General features: G+C 37.3%; 1 protein-coding gene across 1 annotated transcript; it reads left to right on the forward strand.

Annotated features, from left to right (window-relative positions):
* Positions 1 to 599: 599 nt before the first annotated feature.
* LOC105918273 (doublecortin domain-containing protein 2) lies at positions 600 to 26074 on the forward strand. The gene is made up of 9 exons (XM_036130705.1): positions 600 to 1326; positions 4149 to 4203; positions 8312 to 8388; positions 8530 to 8664; positions 8902 to 9051; positions 9811 to 9865; positions 10090 to 10273; positions 24743 to 24813; positions 25102 to 26074. The coding sequence occupies exons 1-9, from the start codon at positions 1040 to 1042 to the stop codon at positions 26008 to 26010; spliced, it is 1923 nt and encodes a 640-aa protein (XP_035986598.1). The 5' UTR covers positions 600 to 1039; the 3' UTR covers positions 26011 to 26074.
* The last annotated feature ends 1571 nt before the right edge of the window (positions 26075 to 27645 follow it).

A 27645-nucleotide genomic window follows, 5' to 3' on the forward strand; every position in this document is an offset into this window, starting at 1 on the left:
ATATTTGACCCTGTCAAAACGGGGCTGTTTCAACACAGCACTTTTTAGACGACGTTGCTGGAAACAACTATCTATTGATTTGAGACCTTTGGATAACAAAACACAACAACCAAGGCATTTAATCTTTTTTATACATTTTGCTGACTTTTGATCGCCTCCATGTCGCCTTTGACACGGATAAGCCAAAGGACAGAGTGTTCTCCCTGTTGTTCCGCAACACAATTAAAGTTCACAAAACAAACATGTTTTTTAGTCCCCCTTTCAGGATGTCACTGGGAACCCTTTGGTTTCCTGTCCCTTGGCACCCAATTAACTTCTCACAGCACTGCAAGGGACATGATCAAGTCTTGCACACTGGCTTGCATCTTTGTCCCTGATCATCTCTTTCCCTATAAACTGCATCTTTTTTTATTTATAGGAGTACAGTATCACTAATGTTGAATAGCTTAGTCTTTTGCCCATCAGTTAATAATTGGCCACCTGATGATTGGAAAGTCCCATGTAATTTGTGACAGAACGACTTGTTCTCATAGACATGTCCCAACAGATGAGTTCCCTTGGCACCCCTAGTTACAGAGCAGAGGAAGCTACAGCAGGACGCCGGCTTAACAATCACCTGAAGCCCAGCAGGGTGAATTCACACCTGCTCAGCTCACAGTCCTTTGCAGTAATCAAGAAGCCATACAAGTTATGGATTATGGACATTAGCAACTTCTGCGGAATATTCTGAACACTTGATGGTGTTTTTAAGGCGTGGACTCCTCCCGACTGAGCGCGCAAAGCGCCTGCCTGGATGCCTGCGCGCTGCGTTTTCCTGCTCGGCTGCTCACCGCCACCAAACCGTAAACATTTGGCAAGGATGGATCAGATCTGATGACATTATCATGGCACACAGCCTTGCGATTCACAGCAGGGATCAGCTTTGACATGACTGTATCCTAACGCTTAGCCGATCCTTCTTAGTTGCGCATTTGTCACTTTTTTCCTTTTTTTTTTTTTTTTTTGTTTGTTTGTTTTTGTTTTCTCTCCCGGCACAGAGATGGGTTCGGAGAAGCCAAACTTTCTCTCGCAGCCCGTGGTGAAGAACGTCTTTATGTTCCGGAACGGAGATCCATTCTATGAGGCCCGACGCATAGTGATCAACGAGAAGAGAGTGTCCAACTTTGAGACGCTACTGCGAGAGGTGACCGGCGGCGTACAGGCTCCGTTCGGGGCGGTGAGGAACATCTACACGCCGAGAGGGGGGCATAAGGTGGAGCGGATGGAGAACCTGCAGAGCGGGGAGCAGTACGTCGCCGCAGGAAAAGAGAAATTCAAAAAGCTCGAGTAAGAACAGCCTGTTTTTTTTTTTCAGTTTTACCCAATATGGAGCATGCGAATGATCACATACACCAGATGACCTGGCGTGACCTTATCCCACAAACCTATCCACGTGTCATCTTTGATTAAAACGGTCAGTCATTGTAGGGATGAGCTAATTGCGCATCTATGGCAATCTGAGGCTCAGCATTCATACCTGCTGACTGAATCATGGTATTAGAATGTATTGTGACTCAACAGTTTTACCGGGTGCTGAGTCACATCTGGGTCAGATCAGTCCTGAAGAGAAGCATTGGCCTAAAAACCAGTGGACTTATGGATAAGACAATTAGATCTCCACTTTCAAGTATTTATAGAACTTGATATTGAAGTATCTGAGTGGGAAATGCTCCTCTTCCATGCTACAAACAATTTTATACAGGGGCGCTGCTAGACATAAATAAATACCGGGGCACAAGATCCCAATTTTTTTTTTTTTTTTAATTATTTTTTATCCATACATCCATCCATTTTCTAACACACTTATCACTTGTGGGGTAGCGAGGGGTGCTGGTGCCTATCTCCAGCTGTCAATGTTTTTCTTTTTTTTATATAATGCAAACATTTGCTCAGGCTGTCTGGCATTGTTAATGATGTGCTCCAAACTCATAAAAACTACAGAGCAAACAGAACTGAATAGAAGGGGCTAACTCTTTAAAAAAAACAACAGCTTTGTTACCTGCTTTCTCAATTGATGGTCTAAATCAGAGGCTTTCAAGTCATCGTCAGCACAACATAATCTTTTTATACAACCATATTCCCATTATGGAGTTGCAAGTTTGCCTTTCGGCCAAATTGTGGATGGCTCATAGATTTATTTCTTTATTTTTTAAAGCTTATCTAGTGATATTTAAATATAACCATGCTCATAATGAGGCTGAATGGTGGCACGGTTGTTAGTACTGAGGCCTTACAGCAAGAAGGTCCTGGGTGTGATTACCAGCAAGCACTTTTATGTATAGAGCATTTTATATGCATGCATGCTTAGGTTTATTTTAATTTTAGTAATTTCTATTTGCTTTTTGTCTTCCTACTTATCTATTCTCTTGTTTCCGCAGCTTTTTCATTTTGATTTTAATTCACCGAATGGTTGCAAAGTGTATTACAACTCCTTAACCAGAGGAGCTTGTTGAAATTTAACATACAATATATTTTTATCCGAAGCATGATTAGTGTCTCAGGTTATGCGTCAGAAAATCTTACTGTTGTCCTTGGTCCAGTAATATGGGCATGAATGTGCCTATGTATTTATGTATTGTTTAGAGTTTGACTTTGACTAGGCCATTCAAATTTAAACCCTTATAATTTTGCTTTAGCAGCATGCTTTGGGTCATTGTCCTGCTGGAAGGTGAACCTCTGTTCCAATCTTAAATCACAGGCACACTGACAGGTTCTAGTCAAGAATATCCCCGTATTTAGCACAATCCATCCTTCTCTCAACTAAGACCAGTTTCCCAGTCCCTGCTGCTGAAAAACATCCCCATAGGATGATGCTGCCACCATCACTTTTCACTCTGGGGATCGTGATCTTGGGGTAATGGGATGTAATGGGTTTGTACCAAACAGTGCTTTCCTTGGTGGCCAAAAGGTTCTGTTTTAGTATAATTTTTAGTATATCCTTTTGGCCACTCTTCCATAAAGCCCACCCTTATGGAGTGTATGACTTATTGTGGTCCAATGGACTCCACTCTCTGCAGTGTTACTCTGCAGCTCCTTGGTCTTCATGGTGTGATGCATCTTGCTTAGTGATGCTGCAGCCTTAGGAAAAAGTATTTATACTGACAGTAAGTCACAGATTGCTCACAGGTCGACTACATTTCAGTAATAAAGGGAATTCTCAAGATAATAGGGGTGGATACATATGCACATGCCAACTTTAAGTTTTCTTATTTATTTTTAAAATATTTGTTCAAAATCTATTTTTCTTATTTCACTTAACCAACTTAGACTATTTTGTGCAGATCCATCACATAAGATAAGATTTAAGTATGGGGGTAATGTAACAAAATAGGTAAAAAGACAAGGCACTGTAATACAACAATACAAACAAGCACAAACAGACATTTGGCTCGCACTGCTCCATTTGGGGATCGTAAGCAGCAACCTCATTTCATCATTACACACCACAGTGAGTTTCTGCATGCTTATGTCTTTGTGGCACTTCCACTAATGGGCATTGGGGGGTGCAGTAGGCTGTAAAAAGCTCTATCCTGAGTGATACTGAACTTGTGTATCAACATATTAGCTTTTATATATGCATTAAGCTGTTGTCCAGGTTGTAAGTCAGGTCAATAGATATCCAGAGAACAACATTGGATAGAGATAAAAATAAAAATACTGGTTTACCATCCTCCCTGCTTTTTATAATCTTCTTTGCATTATACTTAATGCTAAGCTGTATTAAGAGCAGACTTGCATTAGCTTTCTACAAGCGTAAAACACACTATCTTCTGCTAATGTTGACTGGTTGCATATAATACAAACAACATCAGAGGTAATAGATACATACATTATCAACCAATTATAAACAGTCCTGTAACAGATATTTATTGTTTTTTTTAAACATGACTTCAAAATACATACAACATAATTAGTTCAGAGCTTAGATAAAAGTTATAGTTGGTATGACCAACTGTAACTATGACTATAGTTGATAAAATGTATAGTAAATGTAAATGTATTTGTACTTGTGAACTATATTCACTCATACATAACAATGGGGTGTATGATTAACTAATCTTTACTGCTTTTTGTTTTTTTGTTGTTGTCTTTTCGTGCTGTCTTCCCAGTTATCTAGATATTGGCACCAGAAAGAAGAGGATGATGCAGACTCTGCCACCCCAGGTAAGGCAGATAAAGTTTCTAATGTGCTGTCCTTCGTTAGGAGAGGGGAAAAGTTCCTACTAACTGATTTAAATTATTGTAGATGTAGTCAAGTAGAGGTGTCAAGTAACTAAGTACAAATACTTTGTTACCTTAATTAAGTAGAAATTTTGGTTATTTATACTTTAGTGGAACAATTATTTTAAAGCCTACTTTTTACTTATACTCCTTATTTCCATGCAATTATCTGTACTTTCTACTGCTTACATTTTGAAAATAGCCTGATTACTTCTATTTTTTCAGTTTGTTTTTATTCTGGCTTGTCAATAAAAAACAAAAACAAAATTTAGCTAAATAGCGCTACCTGAACAGGCAGATTTTGATTGTGACTGCACCAAGTTGTTTGCCCCAACAAAAACTTAAGAAGAACAAAATGTAAAAGAACATTGCATTTGTAGGATTATTTGTCACTTTTCTTTTTTTTGTTAATTTTTTTTACTAACTGCTAGGATTAATCATTCATTTTGACAACACTGTCTACTGTATACAGACAACCATGCAAGGGTAATTGTTATAAGAGGGTAATGCACACATTTTTATGTCCAGTCATCTTACATCTGTTGCCCTCATCAATGCCTGTAGATATGCTTGGATGCTTACGTTCCAATAATAACAAGTAAAAGGTTATTGATAATCTGTCTGAATTTTGACCTTTGGCACCATTATTTATAGGCAACAAGGCATCAGAGTTTCTGCTCCATGAAACCCATGTTGATGCTCAGTATTACAATATAATTTACTATATATATACAATTACTTTAATATATTTGGATTGTACTAAATTATTCGTTTTCAATGGACATCTATGTGGGTGAAGCAGCCAATCCCAATTTTTTTCAATATTAATATCATACATTAATAGTAATGCCGGGGATTATTTCTACTTCAATACTTTAAGTAGTTTTATATCCGATACTTTTATACTTTTACTTGAACAAAAGGTTTGAGTTCATACTTCTACAGAAGCATTTTTAAACCCTAGTAGCTATACTTCTACTTGACTAATAGATATGAATACTTTTGACTCTGGCTGTAGTGCAGCATTAGAACCTGCTGATCCATGAGTGAATACTGTTTTCATGTGATCTTTGCATAGGAACATGCTGCAAACTATTTGAAGGTTCCTGCACTACAGTAACTTATATGTGCATCTCAGTTTTTTGTTTACTTTCCTGTAGGTGTGAGGCAGCAATCATCTGCTCATGTTTCAAGCAAGAAGTAAACAGATATGGTCATTTGATACTAAGAATAAGACACTGTAGACACTGTAACCTTTTCAGTTGATAGTGGTTTTTTATATGAAATAGTGGAGCTGCATATCTAGAGCCTTCAAACCAAAATGAAAAAGACCTCAGGTCTTTCTGAGGCAAACTATTAGCTTTCTGTTCCTTGTGTTTTAAATATTTAAACCTATGATTAAATGTAAGATACATAAATAGAGTTTCTAAAAATTTGATAAAGATACTTAAGTCAAGGTGTGGTGTTAAGCATTTCTCCCTCTGTTGTTGGTCATGAAAAAAAAAAAACGTTTTGTTGTTGTCTCATTGGCCATGCATTATTGATTTATGTATCATAATCATCCCTTCTTTCAATGCATCTTTAATCACCAGCTATAAAGTCACAGCCAAAGCTGGAGCAGCTAAAAGTCACTTTGTGCTCAGGTTCATGTGGTTTAAAGTTCACCCGCTGGCACTCTATCCAAACACCAGGGACCTTGAGAAGGTTTCTGAAATGACTTTTATTCAGAGAGGAGCATTTATGATCCACCAAACCCTTATATCTTGACATTGAGTGGCATGTTCTTGCTTTTCTGTTCAAAATTATAACAGTCCAACATCACTATGCAGATAGGTCACTGCTTTGTGTAGAATGTATATGTTTAGATGGCAAATAATTCATTAGAAGGCTAAGTAGGACATTAGAAAATCCACAGACACAACATTCATAACATGTAACATACATGCTGCCAATTCTGCGTATCATTTATGAAAGTGATCATGTCGAAAAGATTTATCAGGGTCAGTTTCACCCAGTGAGGTCACTCATTCTGAGTAAAATACAGGTATGAAACATGAGGTGCTGTACTAAAGACAAAGGTTGTACACATGCATTTCTCTCTTAAAATCTGATTTAACTGGGTTGGTCCAGACAGTGGAGATGGTGAAGCATTTTATGGACTAATGAAAGCAAGATTTTGCTGTTTGGGTCTGCAGGTCCCGGAGAGTTTGTCATACAACCTCAAAACACTAATTTTAAGACCCACTAAACTGCAAAGCAAAGCTCAGGCATAATGCTATAGCGATGTTTCTCATACTATAGTATTAGGCCTATTAATGACATAGCCGGTATTGGAGGTCAGTTTGAATACATCAAAATACTTGACGAGGTCATGCTGTCCTATGCTGAATAAGATTATGCTCTTGAAATGGTTCAAAGAAGAACCACCACTCCAAACCTAGCAGGAATTGAGCAGCATCTTGGTTCCAGACTAAAGAGATTAATGTTACGTGACCAGCACAGCCCTTGTACCTTCATTCAATAGAAAACTTGTGGGGTGGTTTTAAGCCCGTTGTTTTTGAGGCAAAGCCAAGAATAGCCAAGGAATTGTGGTATGTAGTTCAATCATCCAGGTGTCAGATGTTGGTCAACTTTATGAAGCACAGATGCAAAGTGGCTCTCAGAAACAGTGGTTATGTAGTGTATTATATACATTTAATATGTTATATTTAATATTTCATATAGAAAAACGTTTTTGAAAAGATTTTCAGCTTTACTTATTTTTAACCACGCTGCCATTACTTGAGATTAAGCCAGAGTACGCAGAGATCACCCATGCTTGCACAGAGAGAACATGCAAACTGCAGAAAGATGGAACCCCGGGTTCAAACCCATGGCATGTTTGATGCAAGGCAATAGTACTACTAACTGTGTCCCAATAACAGGCTAATTGTGGTCAGGAAAAATTCTGAGACCTTTAGGTTTATTCGGCATGCAATGGAAGGGAGCTCAAAAGTAGACTGAAATGATAGACGTGCACGTATAAGTTTGTAGTTCTTTTAAACTTTTTGATATTTGAAAAAAAACTTTTGCTAGTAAAATAATGATGGATCATTTTCATTTCCACAGTCAAAATGTAGAGTCTTATTACAATAGAGTTCTCAGATGACAATCAGGTATTTAGCTTGAGCTGGCCTAAGCATTGTATTCATCTCCGGGTATAAACTTTGGAGATTTGAAGTTGACGGACACAATAAAACGTCTTGTCTTGGTTGGACACTTACTAGTGGGTTCCGTACGTCTCCCAGGTTTTGGTTTGTACAGAAGCAACTACAAGTGTTTTATGTATTTTTGTATTGTCATTTTTTTTGGCATATTGTATTTTTCAGTTTTTTTAGAGTACAATTTTGTTTTCAGACTGATTTTGATTTTTTTTTTTAACCCTTAACTCAGGTGTCCTGTTCCATTCCCTGGCCACTAGGGTCTCCATCTTTCAGTCCCATTGGATTACGGGTGTTAAGGGACAGGACTCACCCTTTGCCATCTCAGAGAACCTCAAGGAGCTTATCCTTTTGGTGCCGAATAATTCAGAGGCAGATGGTTTTTAGATATTTTTTTTCTCTTAGGAGTTTCTCTTTTCTAGCTTCTAGTCTTTTGGAATTAATTTACAATTTTCTGGCTATTTGACTATTGTCTAAAATAATTTCAATATACTACCTTTAATTGCAAACTGATCCCATGGTGTGGCTTCATGTCCTTGTAGTTTTAAATATACAGCTTATACATGGGAGTAATGTCAGTGGACAATACTATTCTCATTGTATTCCTTTTTACCTAAACAATCAGGATATCATTCTGAGCCTCTGGCTATTTTTTAACTCTCAAATGAGTCCTAACTTGGCAGAAAGCTCCGAATGGGTTATCTGCTGGAACAATGCAGATGGGCTGCATAAAAGTTTGACCAACATCATTATTTATTTCAAATATTTATCTTCAGGTTTGCAAGATATTTGTAACATAACAGAATTTACATTAAAACATATATATAGCAATATTGTATTTCTCTTTTCAGGCCAGACCACTGCCACAAAATCGAATCATTGTGTCGGCACGATTTCTAAAACCAATCAAAGAACCATGCACAATATTGTAAGTAGTGCACCACTGCATACTCAATCTGTTGGCCAGTTCAAACCCACATATATATATATTTTTTTGACCTTGAGTAATCTTGCCATAGATTATAAAAGCACAGAATGCCTCTATTACATTGTGTGTTCTTTTGGATAGTGTGGTAGCAAACGGTGATGTGTTGAACCCTGCAATGAGAATGCTGATCCACCAGAGGATGATGGGGCAATTCGACAGAATACTTGAAATGATCACAGAAAAGATGGGTCTGAGAGTCCTTGGAGGTGTGCGTAGGTAAACACAGATTGCAGAAATGGACTTAAGTTGAGCATCTTACAAGAATCTTTTATAGCTGTTCTCATGAAATTCTGTTACATTTGAACACAAACAGCTGCACTGGAGGAAATTAAACACATATTTTCACTATTTACAAAAAACACTTAGCAGGAGTGTAAAACTTGAAAAAATATTTTGGTACCTTTTACTATCTGTCTAACGAAAAGGGGTTTTCCTTTTTTTTTTGCTCCACAGTCTCTACACTTATGAAGGCCAACAGGTGACCGATGGGAATAAGCTGGAGTGCGGGCAGCTTTATGTGGCTGTGGGTAGAGAGAGATTTAAGAAGCTTCCATACAGTGACCTACTCTTCACTAGGCCCAAAGGAACAAGAAGGATCAGAGGGTAAGCTCTGTGCTACAGAAAGTCCATGAAAATAACTTGATCAAAAGTTCAAAAAGTCTGAACACCCTTTAATCTTTCCTTATTGGACATCACTTTGCCCTTCATAAAACTATGAAATATGCAATTTATTGTTATTTCATTGCACAAAGATAAATAAAAACATTTTGCATAGGAGTCTTTGCAGACACATTTGACATATGTAGGGTTATTTATAAAGTGTGCCTATGGTTTATCAAATTTTAGATAAAGATAAAAAAGATCACATTGCGCCATGCGTTCCTGGTAGCCTTCAGAATTTAGAAAGAGATGAAAAATTATTAAATGTTCCTGATATTTTACTTTTTATTGCAATTTTATTATTTTGAATTCTATCCTTTTATATTATGATTTAGGAATACTATGAACATCACAATAAGTTTTTGAAATAAGAATGTACAATGTTAGTTATTTGACATGTACAAACATTGAACAAAATATCTATTTTTTTTTTACATGTCATGAAACTTTATATTGTTGATAGTGTTGCATAATTTTTTTCTAAAGAGCATGCATACCTGGCAGCAAAACCGATAAATAACAACCTCTAAACATTAGAGAGTTTCTTTCAATTTTGCAATTGTATTTGGTTACCATTTTGTTCTGATCTTTTGTCTAAGAGTAAACACCTTCAACCTATTTAGGCTACATAAGCATTATACTGTATTATTTATGACATTCATATACACATACATTTCTTTATTTATTCTTTTTTTTTTACAGAATGAAGGCTCATTCCTTACCACCAATCTATCGATTCTCAAAACAGAGTGGAAATGTAAGAGCTGGTAACACTTTTTGTGTCATGAAGATTTATGTTTTATGAAGCCAAGTTTAGAGGAAACACCTTCCTTTTGAAAAAGCCATTCAATACCCTTCAGTTACATGTGTTGTAGCAAATAAAGGTTTTACCTTGATTTCTATTTTCTTACTACATTGGACTTTATGTCTAATCTTGAGGTTTTCCAAGTCTTTATTCAGCTGGGTTTTCTTCTGCCTCAGAGTAAGTGCACTGGTCGTTCTAGCGACAGTGGGGATGGAGATTCCAAAGCATCTCCTTCAAACCCCCGCAGCAACAGCAAAGAACACCTGGCATCTGCTGTAAGAGAGATCTCTCAGGCCAGGCTCCTCACCCTCAGTAAGAAGAAGAGTGGACAAAGCATCACTGATGGACCACCGGATAACGGTAACATACATATTTACTACATAAAAATTATATATTAATCTAAACAATAATGAAATGAATTGATAATTGCAAACCTAAAGGTGGTCCTTTGGCTATCAGTATGATTTTGAAGCATTAGGTGAGTCAGTTCAGTCTGATGACAGCTGTGTCGGTTCAGCACATGTGAAGAAAAAATGGTTAAAAAAATTATATGGAAAACCATGGTTGTCTGTGTCGGCAGGAATACTTCTATGTTTAAAACATTGTAAAATGGCCTCACTGAAAATATTTTGAATTGCAACATAATTCATTTATGATTCATAATGAATTTATTTAACAATAATAACACTAAAGCAATTCAAGGTGAGGAGGTAAGACCAATTAAAGACAATATGATGTAATGTGCTTCCTTTTAAATCTTATGTAACCTGCTGCCTGCCTGGATGCCCACTAAGAGGCACTGTTGCTCTGCAAAACAGTCTCAACGCTAAACTACAGAAGTATGTCTTGCATGATGACTTTGACCATTATCACAAGGGACACATTACATCATTCTTCAGGCTTGTGAGCAACAATCTGTAAACTTCTCAAAAAAAAAATACAAAAATAAAAATGCTTTTTTCATTACATATTGTTCTTAGTTGTGACTCATAACTGAAAGCCTTTTATTCCTCCTCAACAGATGTTTTCTGTTAATGAAACATATTACATCACAAAGACGTTTTTTTTTTTTTTTTTCTTTGCGCAATGCAGGCAACCTGATTGAAACCATTACTGTTTGAACCACATTACATCACCTTGTATTTCCTGATTTATGTTTGTATTTTTTTTTTTTTTTACTTGTGGCACCATTTGATGGCAGCAGTGCAGAGAGGTGTGGATAATTTGTGTCTATGGTTCAGGGGAGCTGGCATTTTAAGTCAAAAGTGAGGGCTCGAAACATCTGTGTCTGCTGTGTGCGCTCTTTAGTTGGCATTCCCCTCACCCCTCTGGTAATATCACCCTGATAATCCTCTGTCTTCTTTTGGTACAATGACCTACAGTTACAGAAAATCATGTTACATTATTGGTCACATTGTATGACACAAAGCACAAATGTTATAAAAAAAAAACAGACTGCTTGGAAAACAAGATCAGGCATGGACCAGTATTGATTGACTAATTTGAAAGCATTTTATCAAGATTGTATCAGCCAAACTCTGCTCACACACATCCACCCACCTCTGTCTGACCTTTTAAGTCTTTCAGAAATGCTGTCATGTTAAGAAGATACACTGGTTTGATTTTATGTGTTTCGTTTTGTAGCAAGACTATAGCATCATTTTTGTATCTGTCCATGGTGCTGATTGACGTCTAAATATTAGAAGCTGTTGGTTTAAAAAGCAAAGTAAAGCAATGTTTCTGTGTTGTTTATGTAGTTTTTATGATAAATTTTTAATCAGTCTACTATTGTTTCAATATCTCATTAAATTAGAAAATCATCAATAAGGTAATTGCTTTGCATACAGAGTGACACAACTTGTCACAACCTGATGTAATCACATGAAATTATTACAACTACATCATTGTACATGTTTCTGAATGGGGTAGATTGAGGAAGAGAATTAAAATGAGACAGACCTGTAATGTGAGATGCCACCTTATGCTCTGATGTGACTGTATGATCTCAGTTTGCAGGTGTGTGTTTGTAACCTTCTTCCAAACACACACTGTCTATCAGCTGCTGGCAAGTAGCAGTCACGGTATGGTGCGTCAAAAAGGCAATAACCTCTTCTGCTTCATTAGAGCAACCACACTGGAGAGTAAGGACAAGGACAATGGGGTATGGTGTTGGTGCAAGAACTCAAGCAATAAATGTTGTGGAATAAATTTGAACTTGATTTTAAGAGGTTAAGCTCGAGTTCAAATTAAGAGGTTTAACCTACACGCTCTGTGTATCAACACAGATGTAAAAGCCTCCTCCGAATTGAGGCAGATTTCTGATTCGACCTGGCGCGTGTTTGCTTTTTTGTTTTTAAAAAACACGTTCATGCTCAATCAGGACAGAAGCAATTAGCAGTTGTTTCTGACCCCAGAATAGAAATAGGATGTTTATCAGTGTTCTCTTCCTTAAGGGCCCCTGTGACCAATTCAGTTAATGGCTCCCCTGAGAAGGGAGAACAAGTAAGAGGACGAGGCGTGAGAAGGGAGAGCTGAGAGTAAAAAGAGAAAAGGATGTATCTGAAAAGGGTGAAGAGGGGAAGATAAAAGAGAGGGCTGAAGAAGAGGGACTAATATGATGAGATTATTGAAGCATTATGAGGAAGCAGAAAGGACGAAAGAGGAACATACAGTAGATGGAATCAAATTGTAAATATGATGAATAGCCTGAGTTCATAGAGTGTGAGTACTGAGTGGGGGAAAAGGGCATGGAGAGATATCGAAGGGTTGAGGTGATGGGTGGGGTTTTGGTAATTGCCTTTCATTTGGATAATCTCTCCATTTAGAGTCATCAAAGCAGATTTTTACTTGCTTGTGTCCTTTGCTGTATCCAAATTGCTGCTCTGATATTCAACAAAGGAGTGTTGAGCTTCAAGCGGGATGGACTGACAAGCAGCTATGCACATGTGGAGAGGTGGAAAATACAAAAGCAAAAATAAAGTGCACTGATATTTAGATTTTTGTTGTTTGTTTTGATTGTGGTAGATTGGATTTACCAATGTTTTAGCATAATTTCTAAGCCAATATTTCTCAAAATGGTTTTGAAGCTAGCCCACTAGATAGATAATGGATAGGAAAAAAACATTGTGTGGCACTCTAGAAATTTCTGTCTTGTCATTTATTAGATTGAACATTAAACATCATAAATACTTTAGAAGGCATTACCATCAGCTCCTCTTTGGCAGCCTAGTGAGAGTTTCTAAAAATAACCAAATATTTACTCCTCATGTCAGCTTACACCCAAATAGGAAAGGCAAGGCAAGGCAAATTTATTTATATAGCACAGTTCTGTACAAAGACAATGCAAAGTGCTTTACATGATTAAAATATAGCAAAATAAAAGCAAGTAGGAATAAAATGTAGATATAAAATAGAATAAAAGCAAGTAGGGCTAGAATGTAGAAACAAAGAAGAACATTAAAAGCAGTTTAACTAGAACAGTCAAAGGCAATTTTAAACAAATGTGTTTTTAATCTTGATTTAAAAGAACTCAGGCTTTCAGCACTTTTAAGCACTTCAACCGCTTAATTGTTTGGTTGGTGGCTTTGGGGGGGGGGGGGGTATCTGATCTGCTGGTTGGCTTTGGTGACCTTTGGGTTGTGTTGCCATGCTGTGGAGTGTGTGTCTCTGGTGGCAGCTGCCGACCCTGTGCTGGGGAATGGGCTGCTCAGGGGTGTGTTGTGGTGTGGGGTTGGTGCACTGGTGCCTGTTGGGGGTACTGTCCTCACCCGGGAGAGTTTGGACCGCTTCTCACATGCTGGTGTGGTGGTGTGGTCTCCAAGGCCAACCGGGTGCACTTGGGTCTCTGACATGTAATCCAAAAGGGATGGTGGTGGGTGGGGTAGGAGTGTGTGCACATCTCTTACCATCAGGGCTGCCTTGGATGGACTGGTCATTGGGTGGACCATTGCTCTATGCCCTTCTGGCGAGTGTTTTTTTTAATCTATTAACTTTTTTTTTCTCTATCCCTTCCCTCTTCCTGTGCTCCACCCCCTTTGGTTAGGCTTGTGGATGCTCTCCGGGGTGAACTCTGGCTCCTTGGGTGCTATTGCAAAAGCCGTTGACCTAGTGGACTTTGATCCCTCCTGCCCTTTGGCTGATGCTGGGGAGTGGGGATGCCTACTCTAGCCCTTTTTCATCCAGGGGGAGCCCCCTTCTACTCCCAGTTTTACATATCACACATCCACACACTTAGTGGTTCAAGGGTAGTTGTGGTCTGTGCATGGTGGTGGAGTGGGCCATCCAGACTGTGTCTGTCCTTGGGAGATATGCAGTCAAATCAATACAACAAAAAAAAAAACAACCATATGGACATAGTGACATTCAATCACATACAATTCAAATTCAAATCCATACATTGCAGTCAAAAAAGTTATCTTTATAAGGACGCTCAGCTGACTGCATCAAGTTATGGACTTTTCAGTCAGCTTGCCCTGAACAAGCATGTGGCAACAATAAAAAGGAACCACCTCATTTTAAAATTTGATCTTGGAGAGAAACACAGCCAAATTCTAAGTAAGTAGTATTGTCTGCGGCTGATGCCAGATGTTTCCACACCCTGATGGTGTTTTTTTTTTTTTTTTTTTTTGGCCCAAACATTTTCCCAGACAGCTTATTTTGTCTTTCTTGTAAGGGAGGGAAAGGCACTGCTTTCTTTCAGCTAATTGACTGGCATTGTCTAGCACAAGTTGGGAAAAGTGCTGCTCTATACAAGGGGAACAGGTGAAGAAAAACTATGTTTTTTTTTAGCACTTTCTCTGGCATCCCAATAAGGGGATTTTTAACCATAGGAGCCAAATCTAATTACATTTTTACAGATTTTAGACCATAAGTTTGCTCAGAAAACACGTCTAGGTGCCTATTTGTAATCTCAAAGTGTTTTGTCAATGTACCAAACAGTGGCTTTTCTTAGTTATGTGATTGACTTGTCAATAGAGGTAGTCAAAGGTTTGCACTGCCTGGATGGTGCAGAGTAAACGTAAAAGTGATGTAGTGATGATGTATAGTTTGTGAAACCGGCCAGCTGCAGGATTGACACTTGTAAGTACAAGTGTCAATACTCATCATTCCCTGACAAGGTCAGATGTATCATCTAAATTTAAAGTATTTACTCGGCCAACAACAGGATTGTTGTTCCATGTTCGTCTGCCATTATTGGTTTGAAAAGAAATGAATGTTAATTAGAAATGCAGTCCCACACTGCCAGGTACCATTTGCACCCTCCACTTGGGATTTATGGGTGAAGAGAGGAAGCTCAGTCGTAGCTTGTCTTTGCTGATTTAGGACAGAAATGTTTTGTGAAATACACTCAGAACTTTAGAGAAGCCTTGGTGTTCCTTAACCCCAGCAACTGGGCACTGTCTACTGTGAAGCATAATCTACTTTTGCAACAATTAAAATAAATCTTAGGCAGCATTTGATTCCCTGCAACTTGAAGTAAACCTTCTGGAGATTTTTCCAATTTATTATGTTGCTTTGATGACTGTTCGGAAGTCGTTGTAGGTATACTTCACTATGCTTGTAATTTCACAAATGCGAGACGACTGGCTCCCGATAACCTAGGTAACCCGCTGGAAGTGCTTCTATCGAACTCTTAGGGTCTTTCAGTTTACACAAAATCTCATATTGTGAATAGCCTGTTACCCTCCTTTCAGCTGCCAGCCTCCATCATCGGTGAGCAGCAGTTCAGTTTCACCAAGGATGTGCATTATTCTTGTCTCCCACAGACCAATTCTTTCATTTCGGAAGTCAGCTTCAAAAAACCCAAATGGGAGCATTCCTCGTATTGTTCGCAAGTTGAATGAAAGAGCGAAATGAAGATTGCTGCATATAGGGCTGTAGCGGATTGTTGGATCTGTGTCCGCAACAAGAGGTCCAGTACAAGCAGATTCAACTTATTTTCTCTGTTGTTATAAAACGTGATGCTGTCTTGATGGGGAATCATCCCTGTTAGCTTATGTGTTTACAATGACTGTCTTGGTGAAGTAGGCATCAAAACAGGTCTGGGGAGCACCAAGCAGGTAGACAGAGGTTGCTTGGTGTTGGACAGTGTCTAAAAGCTAAATTAAGCAGTAACAGGTGAGAGACGGCAACACTTAAAGAAAAGTGTTTCTATGTGTTTGCTCACATGTCACACGTCAGACAACGTAGCCTTCCTTGAGAGTCCTTCCTACATTTTTTTTATTCCATTTGTTTTAGCACAGTAAAAAAAAAGGCTCTTCATGACCCTTTGATTCAGTATTCCTGGAGTAGGAGCAGGGTAACTGTCCTAACGTTCCACGTTAATCTTCTTATGCTTGTTTCAGCTCCAACATAAAACATTGTTGCCTGTGACATACATAGTGCTTCTGATGTTTTTCTCACATCTTTCGCCTCAAATCTACTTTGCATGGCACATTTTTCAGTTGGGCCCATCTGTGTGCCTGTGATAAAAGCATCAGGTTATGTGGAGTTTGAATCAGCGCAGCACACCAAACCCACTTTGACATCCAGCCTGGATTACATAAGTAAAAACCTGACATTTGAGGGAATCTGATGCTTGTGCTGAATCTCTGTTGAAGGGGGTATTTGAAACTGCTGTTCTCCAAGGTGATTTGTGCTCAGCGACTTGCAAGAAATATTAATACCCCTTTAGCATTTACTGATTTATCTTGTTGCAACTAAAGATAAAGAGAATGATACATGGTTTTCACATTTTTATGATTCAAATAAAAATGTGAAATGTGATATTCATGTGTATCAAGCCCCCTTACTCTGACACATCTAAATAAAGTATTCTACAATGAATTGCTTTCTAAAGTCGTGCATTAAGTGAACAGATGAGTACTGCACTTTTCACATTTTTATATGGAAAAACTTTTGTAAACGATGTATCTACTATTTATAACTATGCAGTTATGCACTACTTTACGTACCAGTTCAAGGGGTATGAATACGTCTGCAAGGCAGTGTATTGAACTCATACTTGGCATATTAAATTTGTTTCCATTCTTAACAAGTTTTTGGCTATTTGTTGCTCTCTTGAGGATAAACTAATTAAGTAACTCGAAAGTAAGAGGAAATTAGAATAAATCAAATCATTGATCAACTAAGAATTAAATAAAAAAAACAGTGAAGGCATAGTTGATTTAAATAACATTTTTAAAACCTGTTATTATTGCTTCATTTTTCTTTAGGGCAGAAGACATACATTATACTGTAAAACAATGTCATACTGGAGTGTCCAGAAAAAACAAAAGCCATTCAGACTGAAACCCTTGACTAATTGAGAAACCTAGTTTTCAGGGAATTGTGAGGGAAAAGGGCTATGTGTGTGAGAGAGACAGAAGACTCTCAATTAAATATAAAAAAAATTGTACTGAAGCCATGACCTTTATAAATATTACTCTGCCTGTCTGCCTGCAACATTGTTAGGCTTTGATTTAATGTCAGCGCTATCTCAACACAAGGCTGCACACTACTATCGATATGACACTAAACAACTGAAATAGCTCTTCCAAGGGGGCATTTACATATTTATTCAGATTCATGCTTGAAGAAATATAAATGCAGAGGAATCCTTTATTTATTACATCTTGAAGAGGAGTTGTCCTGACCACTCATATGAAAATAGATGGCTATTGCTTTAAAATGTGTTTTTTTCCCTCTCTCTCTCTCAGTAGAGGTGAAGTTATATGAACAGTTGTTCCCTTTTAGGAGCCAATCTCCAGGACAGGTGTACTGTTTGTTTAAGTAAAACAAAAAGGATGTTTTAAAAAAAGCTCCTCCAAACCCCAGGAGGTGTTCTGCAACCTTTTATCTAAAGTGAAAGAACATCAGGACTTGGAACCTGAACTGTAAAAAATGACAAACATTGAGATATGTGGTTTCCTACTGTCATCACAAAGTGTGGGAGAAAAAAGATTAAAACAAATATTTAGAAATTTTATTTGTATGTCCATACTTTATTAGCTTACACAAAGTGTCCATCTGTTTGTCTGTCTGTCCATCTATTTATCCCTCCACTTTCTTACAGTCTCAGTTTTTGCAGGTTCTGTAACTGAAACTTGACCTGTTCAGAAATGTATAGTAGATCTACTTATAGTTTAAAATCTGGTTAAAGATAAGATTAAGAACTCTGGAAATGTTGTCTGTAATAGCAGGCAGATTTAACATAAAAATGCATAGTTTAAATATTTAGCGTCTAATTGCAGGATAATTTCCCCTTTTATCCAAATTAAATTAAACACCAACCAACATTTTCAAATAAAGCTAACTATAGAGTCATTAAATACTAAGGGGCAGAATTATTTGTTTAGACTTCACTGTAAGTCCTCTGTAACTAAGAACATTTAATCAACTGACTGCCATAAATTGTTCTGTAAGATTATCTGCAGGCGGGTTATGTGGTGGGATTTTGGTGTTTACCACCTCAAGAAGTAATTATGTCAACAGTTTTTCATGCTTTGGTTTATAGCTGCTCCACTTTGAAGAGTAGTAATTTGCATTTATTGTTGAGTATGGGTTGACACTGGGATTAAACAGTTTAGAAGTTTCACTGTTTTGGAAGTAAATACTGAACGTTTCTGAAAGACCACGTCTTTCCACAATGAATATCATAAGCAAAAAGGATGTATTGATTTTTTAATAGGCTGTGGACTTAATGCACCTTAGTTTACATTATCTCCTTTGTAGGGATGAACGAGCAGCATTTGTCAAACATAGGTAGTTTTGGAGTGGATTCAATAATTTGTTACTTGACCATTTAATACCTTATTGTGCATTTTCACAAGCGGCTTTTTCAGGAACAAAAATAAGCTGTCTACTATGGCATGCTTCGTGCTGCCATAGTAGACATAAGAATAGAATAGAAATATCCTTTACTGTCCCACAGTGGGGAAAATCAGGTATATCAGCGGCAAGCAAGAGTAAAGTTTACAACTTAAGAAAAAAATACTGTACTGTCAATATAAATGACTTACTAGGATTAAATAAAATGTGCAACTGAGTGAGGAGAGTTTGAAAACAAACCAAATCTGTATGCACAGTATAATTGTGCATAAAAAACAACAGAATAAAAAAAACTGTGCTGATAGCAGCAGCAGCAGCAGCAGCACACAAACAGCTTGTTGAGTTTGTTGAGTGTAGTTATGGTTTTAAAGTCTAACAGCTGCTGGGCAGAAGGATCTGCGATAACGCTCCTTTGTGCACCTATGATGCAGCTGTCACTCTGTCACTGAAAGAGCTCGCCAGTTCTGGAATGGCTTAATGCACAGAGGAGGAGCCACTGTCCAGTAGTGGTGTTATTTTTGCCAGAATTCTTCTGTCTCCCACCACCTGCACTGGTTCCAGGGGGCATCCTAGTTCCTAGGAAAGAGCTAGTCTTCCTGAATAAGCTTATCTAACCGCTTCAATCTTGGCAATAGATAAGCTGCTGCTCCTAGAGACTACACCATTAGAAGAGGGCTGATGCCACCACAAAGTCTAAAAAGGTATTCAGGAGTGAACCCTGCAGTTCAAAAGGTCTCTGTCTCCTTACCTGGTAGAGTCTGGTCTGAACCTTCCTGTAAAGAGCATCAGCATTATGACTTCAGTCCAGTTTATTGTTCAGGGGAATACCCAGGAACTTATAAGAGTCCATTATCTAAATGTCAGTTTCCTGGATATTCATATATGGCATATCAAATCAGTCATATTTAATAAGAGTCAAAACACAACCAATGGAATAGAATGTTATGTATTAAATCTTTAGAAAGTAACATACAATTAAATAAAATTTTAAATTAGATTTGAGCATTTCTGCTATTATTGATGTTCATTATCTCTCAAAGAATTTAAACTAATATGCAATAATCACATTTCTACAAATTGGCAGCAGGTTGGACTGAAATGGCGATGCATAGATTCCACATGAGAGTACAAGGAGCAGAACTAGCCTGCAGACCTGGTTTTGAGCAGTTGTGTGTTCTGTATTTCTTAGGTTTTCTTTTTTTCCCTTATTTTGCTCAACCCCATATCATTGGATACCCTCTATTAAGTTTGCTTTGTTTCGCTTTGTGCAACTTCTTTTATCATTTTCACATTGGCTGCTGCTGTTTATGAGCCTGTTAAAATAATACTTTTAATTACCACTTAATCAAGTAATCATAAACTTTATTAACATGTAAAGGATTAGCCTTAGCAACAAAAAACTGTTGCAAAGATCTCCAAAACACAAGACATGGACATGAAAAGTTGCTTCATGTTTAGTTTAGCATATACGTGATCAAAATGCAGGCAGCAGAAAGTCTTAAACGTTGCGTCTGTAAACATCGCTCGAGATTATACCTTCAGGGATCGTAGTCTATCTTCATCTGCAGTTCTGCTTTGTTACAATTGTTTTGAACAAGAACCATTTACAACTTTCCCCTTCCAGGATAATGACCGCAAGAGTCATTTGTACACGTAATTATACCCACTTACAGCTCCATCCTTGTTTTACCTCGCACGGATGGATGAGCTCTGGCTTTAAACTTGAATTGTGGGTGTCATCTGTTTTTGTGCCAGCTGTGTGAAAATTAATGTATGCATGTGTTTGCATGACTATGAAATAGTAAAAAAAAGTTGCACACTATCGTGCACCACTTCACACTCACGCATAAAACAATCTGAATATTTACAGCGGCAGAACCCAGACATACTAGATTTAATTAAGGGCAAGAAGATGATATTTAAAATGATGTTTTCAATGTGATTTAGCATTTTCATGAGCCCGAGCCTCTTCCTCCTCAAATTACGTTAAACTGTGTGGAGTCATAGCAGCTCATCCTCTGCTTGCAGCTTCACTCTCAGCTGCCTGGCCAACGCTCCTAATGAATGCAAGTGATTTCCATAAAATATTCTTAAAGAGGTCCGCTATTATTACCATAGCGTTTCATCTCCCACCATGGCTAAACTTCAATCAGTTTTGCATTTTAAATGCATTAAATGTCTCCATAAACTCTTCTAATCTCTACTCGAGTCATTTTTCTTCCTTAACAGCTTTGTGTAGAAAGGGAAACTAATATTAAAGACATTAATTACTCTCTTCTGTTTTTTTTTCCCAGCTTATTTCTGTTTGGAAAGTTTAGTCTTAGCCAGTGTTGGAGAACAAGTGTGTAATTATGCTGTTTATCAGAACGTAGAGTTGTGTCCGTCCTATACTGTTCAGCAGTAACAGTTCCAAAGCTTTTGATGGAGTACGCTCACATGCAAACTAAAGAAGCAATATATGTATTTTCACTTCAGCAAACCTTCTTTGATGGGCTGACTGGTTTAAAATAAATGAGTGTTTAGTGAGCTGCTGTAGAATATCTTAATTTTAATGACAGAACTTACACTATGGTGTTAATTTTGTCTGTTTTTTAAAAGTATGTAAAGATATCCTCTTCACAAAATATTACCAAGATGACCTCCACTTTATATTAACATGGAAATAGTTAACACAAATCAAATGCCAGACATCTATACCTAAACGAGTTTGTGAAACATTTACTCGCTTTTTTTTTTCTGTGGAGATTATCCTTAGTGTGTTTGTTTTTTTCATTAACCACAAGGTGTCAGCCTTGTGTTGTTTGCTAAACCATAACAGCACAGCAGTTAAATTAAAGCATAACAAGTGTAACAACAATTAACTCACTGCAGGGTGAAAAAAAGCTTTCTTATTTATGTGTTTTATGGATGCTTGAAAATAATTAATTTGGGAAACTTGGGAAATGTTTTTCCTTGGTTCTAAAAAGCTGAGCAGAGTCCATAAAAAGTAACAAGTTTAAAATTAGATGAAATAATACGCCTCTGTTTTAAACAATTGGAGTGGCTATGGTGATCCTACTGAAAATATTATTTGAACTGTGTTTTATTTTTCATAAGCTATTTATTTCTGAGAATTCAATTATGCAGTTTCCTTTACTGTGACAGCCCCAAGTTCTGGCAGTGTTGGTAAACATGGGCTAAAAGCTTTAAAATATGTCCATCTTATATTACAGTAGCATAATTTCACACTGAAAAATTTGAAAATTCCAACCTTTTCTTCACGTGGATTTATTCATTGAGTCACCTGCCTCTTTATTAGGTAAATCTCTTTAATTGTTGGTTAACACAAATAGTGTTTACTAGTAATCGGGCCCAACTAAATGGGAATTGGAATGGAAAGTGTATTGGAAATTGTTACCTGGTCGGATGTGTCTCATTTTTAGGTGCAAAATTCAGATGGTAAGGCTAGAATTTGTCATAAAGAGCATAAAAGCATGAATTCATCTGGCCGTATATCAACATTTCAGGCTTGTGGTGGTAGTGTAATGTAGTGGGGTAATTATTATTTGGCACATTTTGGGCGCTTGGCAGTCCGTGTGACTCTGTCTATGTCTAAATTAACTACAGTCACAAAGCTTTGATTATCTCAAACTGTACATGACTATGACTTCATTGTACTCCAATGGCCCCAACAGTCATCAGACTTGAATACAAAAGGGCACATTTGCCGTGCGTTCTATTGTTTTCTGTTCTCTTGTGGCCGACCACAACAAATTTGGACAAAATTACACAATTCTACCAAATTAACTACAAAAGCTCAGAAGAAATTATACCTCAATTAAGCTCATACTCCTGTTGTCTAGATATTGCCCCCCTCCAGCTTTGTTTAAAAAAGGTTTTGCTTGTCAGTGTCTGATTTTGTTAAAACAAAACAGTCATCCCTTCTGTCAGGCAACATACCCCCTTCCTTAAAAATTATCTAACCACTGTGGAAAAAGAACTATACGGACAAGGTGCTATTGCAAAACTACAGGCCCATCTCAAATATTCCATTCATCAGTAAGGTTATTGAAAAATATGTGTTTCAGCAATTAAATACCTTCTTAACTACAATCAGCCACTTGGAATTCTTCCACTCTGCATAAATACAGACTGTGGAAGAGCCACTATGCCGTTATACTTGGACCTCAGTGCAACATTCATCTCTTTTTACCATGGTATATTGCTGGAGCGACTGGAAAGCTGGGTTAGTCTTTCTGGTACAGTTCTTGACTGGGTAAAGTCTTGCTTAAACAACAGGGACTTCTTTGTGTCAGTAGGTAACTTTACATCAGATTTGAAAAAAAAAAAATCACATGTGGTGTTCCTCAAGGTTCCATCTTGGGCCCCCATCTATTTAATATTTACATGTCCCCACTGGTTTAGATTATAACAAACGAAACAAGTTACCATAACTATGCAGATGACACACAGCTTTACATTACAATGCCACCTGTCACTGTACGAAGCCATTCGAGTGTTAAGTAGATGCATTGAACAAGTCAGTTTGAAGATGTGCCAGAAGTTTCTGCAACTTAATAAACTAAACTGAAGTAATAATTTTTGGACCAAAGGAGGCGTGATCAAGATTCAGGGCACATCTTCAGTTATTACAGCTAGAAACTACTAATCAGGCCTAAAATCTGGGTGTTGTGATTGACCTGAACATTCAGAGGCACATAAAGACAATTAGACAGTTGGCCTTCTATCATCTGATTAACATTTCCAGGATTAAGCAACTAATGTCTTAGCAGTGGTGGCAAAAGATTTAATGGAATAAAAGAAAAGAAAACTTACTATGAAAGAAACCCAGCAGAGCAACAAAGCTACAGGAACAATGAAGTCAGTAGAAGAAACCAGCAATCAGCAATGAAACCAGTGAGTTTCAATACAGAGAGAGGTGTTGAGAAAGGTGAAGCAGAAGACAGGTGAAAGTAATCAGGAGGAAAGTGAGGAACAACTGAGATAAATTAAAGAAAAAAGCTGAGGAGAGCAAAGCAAAGAACTGAAGGGAAAGACAGGAAATATAACATAAGGTACATAGAATGAACTAAGAACAAAATCCCCAAACATAAGAACTAAAATGTAAGCAAGCTCTTAAGGACAAATTATATAATAACTAAAGAAAGCATCGAAGTACAAAAAAGATGTGGTGTTGTTCTATCAACCTTCCAGACCGTTTAGGTCTTCTGGTTCAGGTGTACTCTACTCCCCAGAATCAGAACTTAACATGGAGAAGCAGCATTCAGTTTTTATGCTCCACTGATCTGGAACAAATTCCCAGAAAACTGCAAAAATGCTGAAACCCTGAGTTGATTTTAAAGAATAAGTTTAAAAACTCATTTGTTTAGAGTTGCCTTTGACTGTTCTATTAACGCTGTTAACTGAAATAATACTTTTTGTTGTCCAACATGTCTTTATTATGCCACAGTGATGTACTTGTTCTGTACTTTGATGTTTTCCTTTCTTATGTTTTCATCATGTAAAGCACTTTGATTGTCTTGTTGCGGAATGCTAATACACTTGCCTTGCCATGAACACGAACAATTGACTTGCATCATAGATGTGCAGCCAGCATATCTGGAGTCACTACTGACACCTTAATGTAGACCACATCTCTAAGCGATGTTTGCCGCACCTTGTATGAATCTGTCATGGAAAAATAAAGCAGTTCTGAAGGTTGAAGTGGGCCCTACCTAGTACTAGCAAGGTGCACTAAGCTGTCTGGCTAGTGACTGTATGTTTAATGATTCATAAGTTAGATGAAGTTAAATGTAGTAATGAGCAACTATTTTTCTCTAAATTTAAAAAAGATATCTACATTTCCGCTACAAAGCCAAATCATTCACTAGCAGAGATTTTCTTATCCATGATCAGTCCTAATTAAACAAGACTGGTCTGTACTTTTTTGGGCCATGTAAGTCATAAAGTGTCCTGTAAATAAGCATTTGCCCGTCTGTACAGTTAGCCTCACACATGTTTTGTCTTTCTTGCCATTTCCAGATGATGTAGAGGGAGAGGTTGGCAGTGAAAACATAGAGGCAGAAACGTCCCAAGATCAGGAAGCTGAAGAGGTATGAACATGCAGCACTGTGGATCTAAAGAAAATGCTAATTGCAAAGAAATGAAATGAAATGTTTAGGTTAATTGATTCTGTTAATTTATTTTGTGAAATGTTTTTGATTCATCTTGAATTCTCTGAATAGAAAATTAAAATCTCTTTTATAAAAATAAATAAAATTACAAAAATACATTTGCAACCCTTGAAAGTGTAAATTGCTTTTTGAAAGTCCTTTTTTTTCAAATCAATTCACACTGTCTCGGCAACAAGATATGTTTTTTCTTGTTTTGCTGTATTACAGAAATCCGATATGTCTGATGGTCAAAATACCTCAAAGGAGGACAGTGAAAAGGACAAAGAAAAACCTTGTTCTGAAAACATCACAGAAACCGATAGACCGACAAGCAAAGATGACGAGGAGGAGGTCCATGATACAAATGTTGTAAAAGAAGAAGAGGAGAAGAAGGAAGCTGTTGCACAAAATGATGAAAACATAGAGGAGAAAAATGTAGATGATGAGCAAAAACATGAAAAAGGAGAGGAGAAGAAGGCAATTGAAGAACAAAATGATGAAAAACAAGGGGTAGGTACTGTAGTAAATGAGCAGATGGTGGATGACGTTAAAGAAACAGTGAAGGAAGAGGTCAGAGAAGAGAGTAAGAATGAGGTTAATAGCGAGGAGCAAGGATCTACTAGCAGTGCTGTTGGTGATAAGACCCAGGACAATAAAGAGCAAAAGGAAAGTCTAACTACATCCTCTGAGGCTGAGAACGAGCAAAGCAATAATATAGATGAGGATAAGCAGGATAAGCAAGAGAAAGCTGGTGGTAATAGGGAGGAAAGCAGCAATGACCACAGTAATGATGCAGACACAGGGGAGGCACAAGAAGAGACTGAAAACAACAGCAACCCTGGCGAGACTCAGCCAGAGAACAAGAGAAAAGGAAGTGGAAATACTAGAAGCAGCACCAGGAACAGTAACCAGGAGGAAGATGTGACAAAATCAAAAGATGAGGCTCCCAAAGAGTTAGTAAACGAAGATACAAAAATTAATGGAGAGGTGAATGGAGATAATGGAAAGGAAGAAAGGCAAGCAGATCAGGGAACCAAGAATTCAGTTAATTGTGAAGATGCCACAGAAGCAAGAGATAAAGAGCAGGATGTTGCTAAAGATAACCAAGACAACAAAAGTGGTAATGAAAATGATTAGAGAAGAAATAGAAAAAGCAATTGTAAAAGTAAAATAAGCATCTGCAAAAAAAAGCAACAAAACGAAACAAAAAAAGGAATAAGACAAAATCAAAATAGAAACAAGACTCTAATAAAAGGAATTGTTGTAAGGTTTCCCTAGATGTTTTATTAACAAAAAAGTACTGTATAATTGTGAGGAGGTAAATTATTTCAATGACTAAATAATTTATACAGACACAGATAAACTAATAAAAGCTATAAGTGAAAAATTATTGTGACTATTAAAGAATACTTTTGACTCTTAAGGTGCTTTCTTGTTTCATGCAACAACCTGTTGAGACTATAGTTTGTTAATGATGATGGTGATATTTTTGTGAACATAGAGACTCCAATATGCGTCTAAAAAGTCAACATGATCTGATAAACTTGTAATGAGGCTGCATCCTTACTGTGCAGTCAGAATGTAAAATCCATTTATTTATTTATATGTATCTGTCTGTTACCAGAAAAAAAATAAAACTTAAAATACAAAGCACATTTGTTTGGGTCATGTTAATGTTTTATAAAGTTTGATTGGGGTTGTTTTAGCAAGTTGGTTTTCACTTTTGTCAGGACCAGGGAGAAGCTGGTGATTTTAGGTAAAGTTGACATTTTGGCAGTAGTCCTACTTCTTCAACATACCATTCCCTAAGTGCCAAGTGTCAGTATTATTGCCAGTTAATGTGACCCTCAGTATTTTGCTACCACCACTATGCACGACAGTTGGCATAGTTCTCAGATTTTAAGGCCTCACCCTGATTCCTCTAAAATTTGAAATTGATGAAGTCCCTTTGAGTGGTTTGGGGCCATCATTTTAGTTGTTTCCTCCTCATGTAAAATTTGTACAGCCCTTTCATGCCTTCATAGAATTTCTTTTGGTCCTCAGGTGTCTTTTAATTTTGACACTGAGGTTAGCTGGTGATTTTTAAACTTAATTTGATGAGAGGTAGAAAGAAAATCAGAATGATTGTTTTTGTTCCCTGCTTCAGTTTTCAAAACTATTTTAATACAGCGAATATCTTGAATGTAAAATGTGTATTTTTTAAGATGGTATGGAGAGCTGCAACCACCAGCAGATTAGGCAAAAAGAAGAAGAGGGCTCTCAGAAAAATGCAAGATTAAGTCAATAGTGAAGCCTGCAAAAAAATTTAACAATGTAAAAATAAAATGAACTCTTATTGCACAAACTCAACAAGGCGTGCAGTTGGACAGTCTAAATAAGAGATGTGCTTCGAAATGAAAACAGATGAAAGAAATGGGACTTTTTCTTTGGTTTTGTACATTTGTATTGGTTCAAAAGATGAAAGAGAAAAGAAACCTTATCCAAAAATGACTTCCAAAAATCTCATTAGTAGCTGCAATACAATACTTCATGATCACAAAACACTTTTCAGGTAGCCATAAAATGTCAGTAAAAAATGGCCATTGCTGTGAAAAGTGGAAAAAAACAATTGCAAGAGAAACAAATAGCAACTCTATTCTGACTATATAAATTCTTAGAAAACCTCTACATGTCCTCAACATAACCTTAGCAGACACACGCAGACATTTATCACCAATTAGGTGTGTTTCAGACGACTTGGCAGGTGAGTAAACACTCTCCCACTGCTTACTT

The sequence above is a fragment of the Fundulus heteroclitus genome, chromosome 3 (genome assembly GCF_011125445.2).
Source record: "Fundulus heteroclitus isolate FHET01 chromosome 3, MU-UCD_Fhet_4.1, whole genome shotgun sequence".
Classification (NCBI taxonomy): domain Eukaryota; kingdom Metazoa; phylum Chordata; class Actinopteri; order Cyprinodontiformes; family Fundulidae; genus Fundulus; species Fundulus heteroclitus.